The 17,178-nt window shown below is 44.2% G+C and overlaps 2 protein-coding genes across 4 annotated transcripts in view; one reads left to right on the top strand and one right to left on the bottom strand.

The window, feature by feature from the left end:
• The window catches only part of LOC119573294 (elongin-B-like), a 41,385-nt gene extending 36,269 nt beyond the window's left edge, over positions 1-5,116 (bottom strand). The window contains 2 exon segments of the mRNA XM_037920458.1: positions 827-920; positions 4,973-5,116. Of these exon segments, the coding sequence (XP_037776386.1) occupies positions 827-920; positions 4,973-4,975 (97 nt within the window). The 5' untranslated portion in view covers positions 4,976-5,116.
• Positions 5,117-5,653: 537 nt separating this feature from the next.
• The window catches only part of LOC119573291 (dual specificity protein phosphatase CDC14C-like), an 82,799-nt gene continuing 71,274 nt past the window's right edge, over positions 5,654-17,178 (top strand). Inside the window, exons 1-2 of one of the 3 annotated variants that reach the window (XM_037920457.1) lie at positions 5,654-6,038; positions 7,269-7,441. In XM_037920457.1, coding sequence (XP_037776385.1) covers positions 5,990-6,038; positions 7,269-7,441 — 222 coding nt within the window. In that variant the 5' untranslated portion in view covers positions 5,654-5,989. The remainder of the gene's footprint in view (positions 6,039-7,268; positions 7,442-17,178) is intronic. The other 2 variants (XM_037920453.1, XM_037920455.1) reach the window with 2 other exon arrangements.

Genomic DNA, 17,178 nt, shown 5'->3' with positions numbered 1-17,178 from the left:
TAATATATTTTTAATTATATTATATTTATATATATTTATATATTATATATATAATTATATATTTATATATATTATATATATATATATATTATATATATATATATATATATATATATATATATATATATATATATATATATGTGCACTTTCCATGGGTCAAAAAAATATTTGTCTTGACTTAGGTAATTACTTCATGTTATTGGCAAAGTCAAGTTTTGATTATAATCATCATAATATTTATAATTACCTTAATCCTTGAAAACTGCATTTTGGAAAAAAAAGTTTTTTTTATAAACTGAAGCTTATATCTAATTATATTAAGCCTCTCCTGTTTACATACCTCCCTTGAACTGATGGGAAAATAGTGTGGGTACACAGCAACTCTGACTTACTTCAGCTTTCAGCCTGTGTTGCATCTATTTTTTATCATTCTTGTACTTCTATATATTTATATGTGGAAAATTTATACATATACAATGTTATTTTCCTGCTTGTAACAAAATTCCCAAAAAATAAACAAAATGCCATTCTTCTTATTACATAAATCTAAAACTAATTTTGAAAAACAAATTTGAAGATACAAACTATACCCTAAAGCCTAGCCAAGTGATTCTCATTCTTTGCAGTCTAGTGACATACAGGAATTCAACTCATGCATGCACTGACTCACACATGCACTCAATCACTCGTGTGTAATCACACATGTACCCATGTACTTCCTCACTCGCTCATGCATGCACTCAGTCGCTCACTCATGCATGCAGTCAGTAACTTAATTTTGCAATGACCTTCTGCTTTAAAGTTTTGAAACTGAACAATTACATACCTTGTATTATTTTCTTTAATTCCCGGACTGTTGTTGTTTCCTTGGCATCTGTGAAGATTGTGGTCTTCTTCCTCCGTACCATCAAAAACACATCCTGTGAATCATTAGGAAAATTACATAAAAATCTAAAACCCCTCCAATGCTGCATCAATCACTTTTGACTTGCAATAAATCTGTCAAAATTAAATTATGTGTAAAAATGCACAAACTAAGAAACAGGACATACAGTTAAAATGCTTATTCCATCTTTCTAAGGAGAAACTGAGAACAGTGTAAGTCACCCACTGCAACAAAGGGCGGAGGCATTTCCATGTATTTCATTTGTTGCTTAAAGTTAGATCAGAAAAATTAATGTGGAAAAAAAACTATTCTGAGCCTAAAAACAACAAAATTGCATATGTTCATATGTAAATGTCCAAAATACTAATACAAATCACTAAAAAGTGTTTATGTCCCTGACTAGGCAGACAACATCAAAGGGGAATAGGAGAGGGGATGGCAGGTTGGGTAGTGATAGGACATCTCTAATAAATTCATGATCCCTACATATTTTTCATGCCCATAAAGATGCAGGAAAACAAGCCTGCTATTTGATCAACTAACAAGTACTTTATCAACAATAAAAAAAAATCCAGCTCTAACCCAATTCAATTACCTCATTCACTTTTTGCTAAATAAGTTGTGAAAAACATCACACCAGTGTTTGCCAGTCTGTGATTAGGACTTTAGCAACCTACCTTTCATTCCCGAAATAATGACCATGATGTTTACACTTGTCAATTACAAAACTAAAACTCTATACTACCAGAAGATATATGGGGAAGCATCTGTTCTTTAACTGACAATAAATTACCATGAAGCCTGATCATAAAAACACACACACACACACACACACACACACACACACACACACACACACACACACACACACACACACACACACACACACACACACACACACACACACACACACACACACACACTCTGAAAATGTCAGAGAATTCAACAATCTACCTTTGAATTAATATTTACAGTTAATGTTAATATTAGATGTTTGATTGGAATTTCCAATAAACCTGACATTGTTAAAATTTACATATAATATGCTAATTTCCTTGCTTTTCGTACTGGTAAATGAACAGAAGACCTACACACATTCAATCATGATAACACTGATCGTTTCCTCTCACCTTCCATTACTGATTTTATGTTAAGTATTATACTATGGCTACCCCTCCCTATACTCCAAAAACTTGTCCCTGATAGTAAGAAAGGGCATGAAAATTACCAGGGAAACTACAGGGCCAAACATGAAAGATGTAAACAAAGTAGGTCATTATTCATGTAATGTAGTGAGCTGCACCCCGTTCAACCCACCTTTGGGGTGCTGCCATCGCTCAATGCTCGTCTTTGAACCTGGAGAATCCACAACCTACTCACTACTACTCACTCTTTTGAACATTTACTGCATTAAATTATCTAATGCTACCACCTCCAACCCTCTTGGAATACAATGAATCCTTGATGTATCACAAGGATACAAGGTTGTACCCAGAATAACTGCAACCTATGAAATGAAGGAAAGGCCGCGGTGGTCAAGTGGTTAGAGCATCGGACTCAAGACTGTCACGACGGCAATCTGAGTTCGAGGGTTCGAGTCACCGGCCAGTGCGTCCTTCCCTTGGGCAAGGAACTTCACCTTGATTGCCTACCTAGCCACTGGGTGGCCAAGCCAGCCCAAGTCAGTGCTGGTGCCAAGCCCGGATAAAATAGAGAGAATGATTACCTAAAAGGTAACACTGGCACTCTCCGTGGAAAGGAACTGGGGACCCTACCACGTACTCACTCCAAGAGCATCACAACATGAAAAACTACAATTAAGTATCATGCTGTAACCACAGCGGCTCAAACATGAACCTACCGTAAAAAAAAAAAAAAAAAAATGAAATGAAGAGACAAATATTCTTTGCAGTAAATGGGGTATAACTCCCCCTCATCGACACGATGCACAGCTAATCACAACAATATCAGTATGAGATAATTTATGGGGTAAAGTTCATTTTCTTTTGTATTTCATCCCACATGTTGGTCACAGGCACAGTCTTACAGTGAATACATTGTGTGTGTTCCAAGGGAGGTCAGGAGTGGCAGCCTCCAAAAGGGGAGAAGGGGGTCACAGCCAGCACAATCCCCTGCACTTAAACAATATCTTGTATACAGTCGGACAGCTCATTTTCCCTTTTTTTTCTTCTTCTTTTTTCCACACAGCCATCCAACCTTGGCATTATTATTAATTGCTTCGTATATTCACATTGTAAAATGCATGAATCTATGGTTTTCCTCTGCAAATGATACAGGTGAAAGTATTAACCGTTTAAAAAGGGACCACACCCTTCTGAGACCAGGCGCCAATTACTCTAGCTACTCCTGGGAATCCAGACGTTCCATACCAACCCAAAACCTTCCAAATCCGGAAGCTTTGCCTCCAGACCTTCACCCAATTGCTGCTTTTCCCTACTGTGGGCTTTGCCCTTCAACCCTCATTTGTCAAGTCCTATTTTCTTCTTTTCCGACTTTCTTGGTCTTGCAGATTATTTCATGTATCAGTGAGTGTAGCTTTTCCTTTTCTTTATGAAAGAGTCATTAGATTTCCCTCTCTTGGAGCAGCCATTATGTAGTATTATGTGTTGCACACCTTTCTAATTATCAAAGTATTCTATCCATTACAGCCAAAGTTTACCTTGTATACCATATGGCTGTATAAGACTTGAAGCTATTCCCAGTTTTCTTCCTACTTTAACCCACAATTTCCCTGTAAGCCTTTATATGCCCTCCCCTACCGTGGTCAAGATTGTGGGGTAAAGGGAGGTTTCCAGCAATTAATTCCTATATATATGGAATGTAGAGGGTATCTGTTAATCATAATCATAATTAGTCATGTGAGGGTATTCTGAATATTTAACCACTGAAGTATATTCTTAAACAAAATTGTAGTTAAATCAGTGTAACAGTTAGGGTTAATCTTTATGGTACGAGCCACAAATAAGGGACAAAGATCACAAAAAGCACCGCTCACTGCCTAAGTCCGCTCGGTGCTCACGAGTTTCAGCTTTATCTTGCCGTGCACACCAAGGTAAAGAAAATGGTTCCTGGGAGGTGTTGGGGGAGAGAGCCCCCATCTACTCTCCCTTCGGGCGGTGTCCGAAGAGCAAACCCAATCACAGCATCTTAGATTGTGGAATAAATTTTGTGACGTGGAGTGTACTGGAAGGAATTGCCACAGTATGGAATATACGCCACAAAATCACATGATCATTAACCCCTCACCACCGGCTAACAGAAATCCTAGAGTATGATAAACTGCTGGTTTCTAGCAAAGGCCAGACACTGGGCGCACGAGTCTTCAACATCTAGTCGAGCGTCCTGCTCCGCGCACTCTGGCACATCACCGCATGTACAGGCGTACACCCCGCCGACCAAGCGGTTGGTTACGACACTGGTACAAGGGACTCGGCAGTGATGGGTTAAATTAGGCCTTGAATCGTGGCAACAGTCTACAGAAAACACCCAACCTTTCTGAGTGTATTGGGAACTCCAAAAGCAGACAACTGAACAGTTTGTTTTATTTTCCTATTATGGATCCTTTACAAAAGTCCAAATAATGTTAATCCAAAAAGAGGAAAAGGCACGGATGGACAAACAAAGGACACAAAACAAAGCAGACAATTAGATTTTGTGGAAACTTCAGAGAGACGTCATTTTCGACAATATTTCCCCGAAAAGGAACTTAAAAGAGGCAAAGATTTACAACAATTTACAAATTTACAAAGGAACCCCCATTTACACTCACACACACACGCACACTCAACTCAAGACCTGCTGCTTTCACGTTGAAATTCACCGCCTGCAACTTCTTACGTGCCACTTAAATCACCCAAATCCCAATTTCCTATTCACAATTTACAATTTACAACACCGGCACTTGCATTAGCCTGGCCAGCGCTCGCCCAAGGCACCTTCCTCCTCACTCGGAAAACCGTCCTCGCGCTATTATCTCGTCCCCAATTTCCCTCCTGGCGGGTTATTTCGGCAAAATAGGAATCGGCTCGAGAAATGAGCGAGGTTTAGGGAGTGTGTGGGACTTACCATGACTTTTGATTAACGGAGGTAAATAATCTAACAAGACAACAACAGAACGTGGCCGGGACGATGGTTCCTTCCCGGGCGAGGATGATTTCTAGGTCGTTTATTTCCGAGGTACTCAATGCCCCGGGTGGGAAGAATGCTTTATTTATGCTTTAGTTTTATTTTATGGTTTTGGTGTTAGAAACTCGATGCTGGCGAACATGCGTGGTTTTCGCAAGATAACATTAAATCGCTTTATCAGCCCTTAGGTCTGAGTGATACTAAGAGTATTGTCGATTTTTAATAATCTTGTATTTTTCTTCTTCTAATCTAATATTTAATGGGTAAAAAATCAATGTTTATCTTCAGGATTAGTGCACTAGAAAACGGGATAAATGCGGATTTCCCAGGAATGGATACGCGTTGCGGCGGCTTGGACAGCATCACTTTGATCGTTGGCTAAACACTGCCGGATTTCGTCTTTTGTCTTATATTGAGACTTATATTTTTGCACCTAAATAATGCCAACACAGATATTCGTATTAACTTCCAACATCCAAAAATATTATTCTAATTTTCTCCTATCACATATACCTGAATCAATTAGTATATTACCCAAAAAGAATGAAGACTAATAGAACATCCAGCACCTCACCGAGCTTCCCGTGGCCTGTGATTGGCCGAGAGATTTTCAAAGCATTTAAAACCAACATGGCCTCGGAGGGATGTTGACGTGCGTTCAGCTCTCGTGCATTTTAAGTGAATTTTGTGTTCGTATTTAGATTTTTTACCTTAATGCACCCTAAGGTAGTGGATTAGGGATACGTCTACCCATTGGTGCTCCGAGTGGGTAAGGTTAAAGAGCAGATCCTAATAAATAAGTGTGTGAAATACCATATGCCAAGCCCCCCTGCGTAAGGCGAGTGTTGTGACGCAAAATATTGAAGAAAAACTATTTTGAATCGGAACGTTTTGTTGATTAACTATTTTGTAGGGATTTTGTGACGGTGAATTGTGAAAAAGAGTGTTGGAGAAACCATGGAAGACTCGAGCGAGGTGCTTGTGTGTGCTGCCGAATATATTAAAGGTGAGATGGACATTTATGTAGGCCTATGGATGCCGTAATATTGTTTTTCTTAATTGTTATTTATCTGAAAGTAATATTCTTCCATTTATTTCATTCATATTTCATTTATTTTACCCTTGAGTGATGATTTGATCTTACCTGTACTAGCTTAGTCAATATTAGGGCTTGTTTATATTTGTAGGGGTGCCGTATCTGTTATTTATTTATTATTTTTTACCGTTATGTAGAGAAGTAGTGGAGATCGTACTCATTATTATTATTTATTAGAATTAATGACGAAATCTTCATCGTGAGCATAGGGCCAATAGGGAAATATAGGAATGTCAAGGAGGCGTAACTTAGTCGATTTGAATTGTGGAATATCGATAAAAATTGCATGTTAAATATCAGTCAATTGATTTTTGGATTTAAACTCGAACGGTCAATGGAAGCGGATTTTAACACTGAGGACTTTCACCGCATTGTTGTTAATAATTAAGAAGTTTATTTTTGGCAACGGGGTTCATTTAGATGCCTATTTATGGCACTCACACTTGTAAATACTTATTTCTGTAATGGTTAATGAGTTTCAGCATGAAGCAATGTCCAGATTCTGTATGCATATGTAGTATTTGGTTAACATTATGAGATATCCTCTTTACTGTCCTGAATTTACATGTAAGATTTACATTCACAAGATGCATGAATGTGTACTCTGTGCTTACCAATTAGTCCAGATGTTATTGTGGATGTTTTCCATAAAATCAAGTCCACAAGATGTTAGATTTGTTGTGCAACCTCGTAGTCATTACTGCTTTGCGATTTTAAGTAGTATTAATCCAAGAAGTTGCGATGATTATTGATATGTTAATGTAAGGATTAGAGATGACCTTGATAAACGCTGAACTATGTGGCACCTTGGAATTATATTAATATATTTGGGGACCAGTTTATCCTTGTTTGGGTTGATGTGTTTCCTAAGGGATGCTATAATCTGTTGTCTTGTGTAGGTATTTTTTTAAGTTTGCATTTTTTGGTTTTATTGGTATTAAATCAGGTTAAAAATAAAGTATTCTCTTAGTTAATTGTCTCCCGGGACAGTAAAAATAATGGAGTCAGAGGTTATCCTTTAAAAGAGGGGAGGTTTCAGGAAGTCCCATAAATATTAATGGATGTAAATGAGAAAGGGACGATTTTTTAAAAAGATTATGCTAATGGTGATGCCCTGTCTCTCCCCCCCCCCCCCACCAGATCGGCTCTACTTCGTGACCCTCCGAACCACGGGCCGCCCTCGCTCCACCGCCAACACCCACTACTTTTCCATTGACGATGAGCTGGTCTATGAGAGCTTCTACGCCGACTTCGGTCCTCTCAACCTGGCCATGCTGTACCGCTACTGCCAGAAGCTCAACAAGAAGCTAAAGGTAAGGTTTGGTTTCTGGTTGGATGGTGCTGTGGTGGCTCTTGCCTTGTGTTCTCCCGAGAGTCATGTATACTTTTCTTTACTTTTTTTTCTTCTTCTCTTCCTTCTCCTCCTCCTTCTTCTTCTTCTTCTTCTTCTTCTGCTGGTATTCCAGGAAGGGGAAATGTGCGTAAGTGCGAATTCTTGCTAGAATGTAAAGTTTTGTACCTTTATTAATGGCGACCTCCATTCATTCAGTTATGAATACGGTTGCAGACATTGCGGTTACACACCAATCCGTCAGTCACGAAATGCCAGCGATTGCGTAGACTCTTGGAGTGTTTTAGTTTTCTCGCCTCCCCTTACGCCCACAGCCACGCCCACCCACATGCCTATCTCCCTAACCCACCCACACGCCCATCTCCCTTCCCCACCCACACGCTTTATTGCGCCCTGTTGATAAGCAGACACGTCCAGGACACGCCACTCTTGTCTTCTCGAAACTGGCGCTCTTTTGCCCATTGAAGGCGTAAGTATCAATCCATCAGAAGTAATTTGCGAGGCAGGTGCTCCTTGCTCACGAGACCCTGTCCCCCTTCCCCCGCCCCCTCCCCCGTGTGTTGTGCTATTCTGAGTGGGGGAGAGGGGAAGCTGTTTCAGTGTGAGAGAGAGAGAGTGAATGAGTGTGTCTGTGTGTGTGTGTGTGTGTGTGCATGCGTGAGTATGAGTATGAGTAAATGTGTGCGCGTGTGTGTGAATGAGTAAATGTGAGTATGCGAGTATGAATAAGTGTATGTGTTGGTCGATTGGCCGGGGGGCGGGGGGTAGATTAGTCGCAGAGAAGGACTAGACTGGAGTCCTGCTCCTGTCTCTTCGCGAGGACTGTATTCAAGCGGCGGACCCTCGGGTGTAGCAGCAGGTTCATAAGCCACGCGCCGTCAGCCACACCTGTCCCTTCCCCCCCCCCCTCTCCCCTTTTATTATCTTGTGTGTACTCTCGGTATTTATGTGCAGTAGGGGCGTCCTCTCGCGGTGCGCTGGTGGGACACGCGTTGTGGCAGGTTGTTGTTGCATGGGTTTTGCATCTCTCTCTCTCTCTCTCTCTCTCTCTCTCTCTCTCTCTCTCTCTCTCTCTCTCTCTCTCTCTCTCTCTCTCTCTCTCTCTCTCAGCTTTCTTTATGCCATACCCTTCTTTTTTCCATCTCTCTATCCCTAATAAATAAATAGAAAAAATAGAACGTGGTAAGGGAGCATTGCGTAGGATTCCCAGAATGAAGTGATAACCGCGGCATGGGGGGGGGGGGGGGATAAAGCTGTTAGTTCGGCCAAAACAAAGACAGGAAGGCGTGAAGGAGGAAACGATAGCGAGATGCATAGGAAGCAAGGCGATGCGTGTCAGACGTCCTTGCCGAATAGGTGCGATAATTAGTTCAGTTTGGTTGCCACTAAAACGGTACATGTACACCTGAGACCACTGGGGTAGGTTATACTTTGTATATGTGTGTGTGTCTATATATATATATATATATATATATATATATATATATATATATATATATATATATATATATGCATATATGCATATATATACACATATACATATAGTTTAGTTTAATTTAGTTTAAAGTGTGCTAGGTATTTGTCTCTCTCTCTCTCTCTCTCTCTCTCTCTCTCTCTCTCTCTCTCTCTCTCTCTCTCTCTCTCTCTCTCTCTCTCTCTCTCTCTCTCTCTCTCTCTCTCTCTCTCTCCCTCTCCCCCCTCCCTCCCTCCCTCCCTCCCTCCCTCCCTCCCTCCCCCTCCTGTTCTCCATGTCCGCCGTTTTTGTTTCATGCTTATTTCATCCCCATTGTCAAGGTAAAAATAGACCGCCTTTATTGACGCAGCGCAGAATACAATACTCGATTCCACTGTCACGTTGAATATTTATTTTGCTTCAGTCCATTAGGCAGATGAGCCGAAATGACAAAAATACCGGCACTGCCATGTTTAACCCGACGCGGCGTGGATTAGATAGTGTTTTTGTTACGTTTGTTATGATGTGTATATATATATTTTTTTTTTCTTGTTTCTTTCGTCGTGGGTTTGGTTTGATTACGGAGCCGTCTCTCTCTCTCTCTCTCTCTCTCTCTCTCTCTCTCTCTCTCTCTCTCTCTCTCTCTCTCTCTCTCTCTCTCTCTCTCTCTCTCTCTCTCTCTCTCTCTCCCTCTCCCTCCCTCCCGGTCGTTCGTTCGTTCGTCCCTTCGGCTTACGTGCCTTATTTGGACCTAAGGCGCTGCGCTCGGGTTTGCTTTCTCTCCTTTCTCTTGTGATTGTTGATAGACCCTCTTTTTTCTCTTTTCTTTTCTTTTATTTTATTATTGTTGTCATTGTGTTTATTTTTTTTTTCTCGTCCCATTTCCTTATACTGCGCTTGCTTTTTCATTCTTTATTATTGTTGTTGTTTTCTTATCCCATATCCTCATTGTCGCTTTTCTTCTTCTTCCTCTTCCTCCATTCGCGATCGTATAGATAGATCTGGAAAGAGAGGAGAGAGCGTACGTTCCCCCTACCCCCTATTCTGATTATTTTTTTGTTGGAAAATGGGATAGTGACCTCGCGATAAGAGCTTGAGAGAGAGACTCGAGTGTATCCCGTTCCCCTTTAAACCTCTATGTCTCGTCCACTCTATTTTACTCGCAATTTCCGCGCGGAGGAAGGTGCAGTGCCATATCGAGGCAGCGTAACAGCATCGCATCGCATCCACTCGGAAATCTCAACGAGCATTCATGGGCACAGGGCTCTCCTTGTGGGCACCCGGCTTTGATGCCCGGCGCCCTACCTGCCTGCTGCCCCGCCGCGCCGTGCGTGCCGGGGCCGCCGCCGGTCTGTTGTCTTTAAGGCTGGGTCGTGGGTTTTTCTAGAGTGTTTATGATGGCACCGACGACTGGGGGTGCATTGCGGGTTCATTCAGAGACTGGCTCATGCATACGCCCGTGTGTTTGTGTATATACGCACAGGCATACACACACACACACATCACATCACATCACATCACATACACACACATGAGAGGAATGCGTATTCTTCTGTTAAACTGCGTACAGAATCCATTACTTGAGAGGTTATGATGGATAAGTGATAGGATTCCGTGCCTCGCCAGAGTTGTGCTAAATATAGGAGAATATTTAATGCACGGCCATCCAGAATCGATGAGGCCGTCTCCTTCGTACACGGCTCGGCTCGGTGCGTGCGTGCGTGTCCGGGCAAAAGAGTAGCCCAATGCCTTGCTCTCCCCCTGGCCTGCTGTGGGGCTCGCCGCCTCCTCTGTTGGTCTTCCTCTCGTTCGTTTGTCGCCGCCGCCCACCCCCCCTTTTTCCAGATTCTCTCTCTCTCTCTCTCTCTCTCTCTCTCTCTCTCTCTCTCTCTCTCTCTCTCTCTCTCTCTCTCTCTCTCTCTCTCTCTCTCTCTCTCTCTCTCTCTCTCTCTCTCTCTCTCTCACTCACTCTCTCACGTCGCGATTAGTGGGAGGCCTTGATTTTTTTTTTACGCGAGTCGAGCGCCGCCGAGCCCTGAAGCCGGAAGTCCCGCTTGGGGATCAGCCTCTCGTCGGAGCAAGGGCCTCCTCGTCGTCAGGCTTGTGTTTCGGAGAGGAGCCTCGTGAGTGGTGGTGGGGGGAGGGGGGGAGGGATATAGGGTGGGTATGATTAGGGTGGGGGAGGGGGAAGGTGCCCCGATTAGTCTTCATCAGGGAGATCGTATGCGTTGGATGCTGTGCCCGATTTGCCCTTTGTGGTTCGGTCTCCTCTGCTACCTCTCTTTTCCTTCCGTCGCCCGCACTCTGATGCGTTCTCTCTCTCTCTCTCCCTCTCCCTCTCCTCTCTCTCTCTCTCTCTCTCTCTCTCTCTCTCTCTCTCTCTCTCTCTCTCTCTCTCTCTCTCTCTCTCTCTCTCTCTCTCTCTCTCTCTCTCTCTCTCTCTCATTCTCACTCTCTCGCTTGTTCGCGCTTTTTTTTTCTACATAGATGTGCTTATTTTTATTGATTACAGTGTATTGTGTGTCTGTGTGTGGTTTAGGATAGATATGTAGGTTTTATACACATGCAAACATATTTATCTATCAATATTTAAGTATGCACTTGCATATGAATGTAATATGTAGTTCCTATATGCAAGAGGTACGGTTGCCGTTGTTTCCCCCGCAGCGAGCGCCAGTTGCGAGCGCCGTGGAGGGTCAGCGAGTTGTCTACGTTATTGGATTGTGTGGGGAGCGGAGGAGGAGGAGGAGGTGGCGGTGGAGGAGGAGGAGGAGCAGGAGGTGGTGGTGGAGGAGAAGGAGCAGGAGGTGGTGAAGGAGGAGCAGGAGGTGGTGGTGGTGGTGGAGGAGGAGGAGGAAGAAGAAGTGGTGGAGGAGGAGGTGGAGGTGGCGGACTGGTCTCGCAGGTCCCGGGCAAGTTCCTGAATGCCAGCTGCAGATGCATCAGCTGGTAACCGAAGGCCGGCGGTCCTGCGTTGGTGCTGGCAGTGAGGACTTGGGGGGGGGGGGGGGGGCCTCCGAACCAGCTTTCGCGAATGCAGTTTGGTTATGCTGTTGGCGTAGGATGTATGTTGTGTGCGTGCTTATGTGAAAACACACACTTGTATATATGTGTATGTATGTATGCACAAATATATATATATATATATATATATATATATATATATATATATATTTATATATATATATTTATTTATTTATATATATGTGTATATATATATATATATATTTATATATATACATATATATATACATATACATATATATACATACATGATTGTATGCGCTACATTTCTCGGGAAAATTCCTATCTGGCCTAGAGTAGACCAACGCTGAATTTTATCCCAGGAGAGACAGGTTGAAGCAAGCAGAATCGTGCACGGCTTCGAACAGTTCAGAAAGGAGCGGGGACGAGCACGGCGAAGGGCAGTCCAGTGGGGGGGGGGGGGTTATCTGCCTTCCCACCCACCTGAAGCAGCAGAGGGCAGGCGAGGCAGGCGAGGCAGGGGGAGGAACACAACTGCCCTCCCACCCTTCCAAGACCCTGGAGGAGGGGAGGGCTAATGGCCACAGGGTTGTCTGTCTATTGCTCGGGCCCCGTCTATTGATTGCGTGTAATGGAGAGGTTGGTTTCTGCGTCCCGAAGTCTGGTCAGCTGGCCATTATTCTCGTCGGGTCTGACTCTCGAGGGGTCGCCCCGTGCTTCCATTTCTGTGGCCTCTGCGCTTTCAGGAAAGTTAATGTCTAATCTGCCCGGCATCGTAAATACTGGAGATTAGGCGTGTTCTGGCCGACGCATTCTCTCTCTCTCTCTCTCTCTCTCTCTCTCTCTCTCTCTCTCTCTCTCTCTCTCTCTCTCTCTCTCTCTCTCTCTCTCTCTCCCCCTCCCTCCCTACTTCCCTTCTTTGCAATCATAAGCGTTTATTTATGCATACACGTATACACATATATTATAGGTTTATGCGTATATTCTTATATACATACATAGCCTACATACACGCATAAACGTGCATGTGTGTCTGTATCCAGGTCTTGAAGATTGGTTCATTTTCTTGGCCGCCGAGTCTGATTCTTTATGGCGGAGGTTTGAAGATGATAGCCAGCCCTGCGATCGTTAATATCCAGCTCAACAAAGCTTAGAGCTCTTAATGAGGCGTATTTTACTCCCCCTTCTACCTGTGTGTTCAGCGACTTCGTATCATCGGATTTGGGGAAGACCCTTATTCGTTTCGGCGCCGTCCGCGTGTGCCTTGGGAGACGTCGGTCCGTCCCCACGGTTTATGGGACTGTCTTTTCTCTTCTGAGTAGTTGGGTGTTAGTCTTGTCCAGGCGTTCTCTCTCTCTCTCTCTCTCTCTTCCTCTCTCTCTCTCTCTCTCTCTCTCTCTCTCTCTCTCTCTCTCTCTCTCTCTCTCTCTCTCTCTCTCTCTCTCTCTCTCTCTCTCTCTCTCTCTCTTCGCGTTCTTACACTCGTGACTGGCATCATTACTCACCATCATAGCGGCTTCCATTTCTGTTTCTAATTCAGCTACCACCACTATTACTAGCTATAACTCCCACAACAATTACAACCACCACTCCACCACCACGACTGCTACCTACCACTCCTACCAGCACCAGCACCACCACCAAGACGGTGCCACAGCCTCCTTCCCCCTTTAAAGACGAATGTTAAAAACAAAGCGTGGCCGAGGCACAAAAGACTTCACATTACCTGAAAGAGGAGTATAGAGGGATTGTTGAGATTTGAAGCAGCCCGCGACTCTTTACACTTTCAATTCCCACCTTTCTTTCCCTGCTTTCGTCTCTTCCTTTTATTCCTTCTTTTTCTCTGGCTCTTCCTGTCTCCTCTCTGCCGACGTTTCTTTCTCTGCTTTCATCTCTTCCTTTTCCATTCCTTCTCTTTCTTTGTGTCTCCTTTTCTCCTCTCTGGCGGTGTTTCTCTGCTTTTTCTCTTCCTTTTCCATTTTTTTTCTCTCTCTTTTTCTCCTGTTTTAGTGCTCGCCCTTCGTTCTCTTCTTTCCTCTCTTTCCTTTCTTTCTTTCCATCTTTTTGTCTCCTTTTTTAACTCCGAAGTGTAGAAATAGAAAGACTAGAGAATGCTTGCTTGATTAGTTGCCCGAGATTTCGCCGAATCGCCAAAAGTTGCCAATTTTAAGTTTTAGGCCGCGGCCGAATTTCGACTTGGGTTTTACGTAATTTGAGCGATAGAAAGAGAAAGGAATGGGGAAGTAGGCAGAAGGAAACTTTTCTGCTTCTCTGTTCCTCTTTTCTTTTATTTTTATTTTTCACTGGTATTTGTGTTTTTTTTTTTTGACTGGTATGTATTCATGGATCTGGATACTTGACTCCAGTTTGATTTGTTGAATGGATTCGGTTTTCTGTCTCTCTCTCCATTCTTTCCTTTCTTTTCTCAGGTTCTCTTAGTCGCCGGATTAGAAGAGAAACTGGTACTGTTGCACGATTGCATTGCAATTACTTTTTTTCTTTCTTTCCTTCCCCTCCTCTCTCTCCCAGCACAATAGCGAAGAAGTAAGTACAGTGCATATAGGCTACAATCAAGATCAGACGGGATCCTCGAAAAATAGTTTTCGTTCTGGCGTAAACTGAAATAGGAGGAGTGGTCAGTGTTTCCGCATCATTACGGCCCGTAGACTGCGACCTGGTGGTGCGGGCGAGCGAGCGAGCGGCCGTGAGTATCGCAGGGAAGACGGCAAATCCCCCGCGTCAGTTTAGGATTTACTCTCGTCTGGAGGAAAGCGAGCGGAACGATAAACAGCAGCGTTGGCGAGTGCAGCGAGAGCGTGCGTCTGGGGCACAAGGTCGTCTCCGAACATGCCCGAAGACGATGAATCAAAGCCGCACGGGTTATGCGGGTATCTATGGGGCCGTGCCAAGAATGTCAAGGTCGGGGAATCACCCCCTGGCGTCTGGCACAGGTGGGGCGTCATCCACCTCACGTGAGCCTCCTCGCCCCTTCCTCCTTAACCCTTCCTCTCGCCCCCCCCCCTCCCCGCCTCGGCTCCACCATGACTCGACCACATGGCGGAATGTTGTTCAGGCGCCGCCAACCCCCGCGTCGCCCCCCTCCCTCGCTCCCCTCCCCCCTCCCCCCTCCTCCCTCCTCTCCGGTCACCGCTTGCTGCGTCTTTTTGCATTTTGTCCCTCCTCGTTTTGACATGGTGACGAACTGCACTGACAGTCCCGTCGTGGCTTCGTCTGAGAACGTGTTGGGGGGGGGGGGCGCCTCGGTTACCTCTGGAGGACGGCTCGGGTTGGGAGAAAGCCGAAGGGCGAGGGAAGGGGTGGAGCCAATACCCCCGAAGTATGTGCACTATGGCTTCACGGCAAAGGGAGAAAGGCACGGGCAGGGGAGGAAGGATGACAGGGAGCAGGGGCGCGACACTCGAATTACCTCACGCCAAAGGAGATTATTTCCTAAGATGGACTCACGTCGCGGAGTTGCATGTCAAAGGACTTGGAATATATTCTGAGTCGTGGGTGACACTCGACCCGTCGCGTGGTGTTTGAGGTCAGCCTTCCAAATACTTCAAGGGATATATATATATATATATATATATATATATATATATATATATATATATATATATATATATATTACACACACACACACACACATACATACATACATACACACATATATATATATATATATATATATATATATATATATATATATATATATATATATATTTTTTTTTTTTTTTTTTTTTTTTTTTTTTTTTTTTTTTTTTTTTTTTTTTTTTTCTTCTCTCTCTCTCTCTCTCTCTCTCTCTCTCTCTCTCTCTCTCTCTCTCTCTCTCTCTCTCTCTCTCTCTCTCTCTCTCTCTCTCTCTCTCTCTCTTCTTCTTCTTCTTCTTCTTCTTCTTCTTCTTCTTCTTCTTCTTCCTCTCTCTCGAAGAGGACAACGATACGCATCATGTTGAGCAGCTCCGACACCCCTCCTCCTCCTCCGCCAAGCCTAGCGTACTAAACCTTTCCCCTCGCGCAATCGTGTACAAGTAGGGGCCGGTGGTCACGACCGACCGATTGGCCGATCAGTCCCTTAATATTTGAGTGCCGGCGATGCAGGGCCGAGGGAAGCCCAGCCGACACACATCGCTTCCTTTGTTCTTGACTCCATCGCCGGCGCAATACCCCGTATGGAGCGTGGATCGGCAAGATTGAAATGGGGAGGCGGGGGGGAGTGCGTGGGATAGTTCAGATTTTATTTTCCTATTGTTCGATATAGCCATTGTTCCAGCCGCAATATCGACGAAAAGCATACAGAGAGCGCACTGCAATAGGGCCGTCAGAATTTTTCGGGTTTTGTTTTCCGCCCGTTGCCGAGGATTGGCGAGCTTGTTTCCGTTTTGATAAACCCTGCTGATCAATAAACCATCAGTAGGTTATGCATTGGCCCTGTAAGCAAAATTAATAAATAAGTAAATAAATTCAGTATTTCTAAAAGTTCGAGCGCCATATCCTGTTTGTTTTAAAAGAAAAGCACACCCGGCAAGTGCTGCGTCAGTCACAATTACGTGCAATCCGTCCGACTCAGGATGCGTTGACCTCACTGTTGTGTTTTATAAAAGCCTTTGTAGTGATCGCAGCCGGGAGCATAAAGCATAGTGTCACGTGTGGTCGTTCATATTAACTCTTGCGATTTATTAGCGTTGGGGAGTAGCTTGGTGTCGGCGTTCGTCTCCATAAAGGACAGAGATGCCTCGCCCTTCGTGACACGAGTGGCGAGGCGGGGAGATCGGCGGGTAATGGATGGCTCATCTGTGTGATTGGTGGGCGACAGGAGACCAGGGTCCAGCGTTTTCTCTCTCTCTCTCTCTCTCTCTCTCTCTCTCTCTCTCTCTCTCTCTCTCTCTCTCTCTCTCTCTCTCTCTCTCTCTCTCTCTCTCTCTCTCTCTCTCTCTCCCCTCCCTCTCTCTCTCTCTCTCTCTCTCTCTTCCTCTTTCCTTATTTTTCTTCTTTCCAGGCTCGTTGTATTTTTATTAGATCGCCTACATGTCGACCGTCTGTTAAGCCAAAGAGGGACCGTACCATTCTTTACTACTGGGAGTTTCCTCTCCCGAAAGACCCTTCCCCCGCCTTGCCATTCCTAGTGCCGGGAACTATTTGTCTTCCGTTCCTTCGCCTTTGCCAGTTCTTATGATTGCCGTGGCCTTAAAAATACCTACATTCGGGGCATCGAGGCTCATGCATCACCATCGCCTCGGCCAGCCTCATCCATCTCC

Source organism: Penaeus monodon, chromosome 5 (assembly GCF_015228065.2).
Source record: "Penaeus monodon isolate SGIC_2016 chromosome 5, NSTDA_Pmon_1, whole genome shotgun sequence".
Taxonomy (NCBI): domain Eukaryota; kingdom Metazoa; phylum Arthropoda; class Malacostraca; order Decapoda; family Penaeidae; genus Penaeus; species Penaeus monodon.
This window is presented reverse-complemented; position numbering and strand designations above follow the sequence as displayed.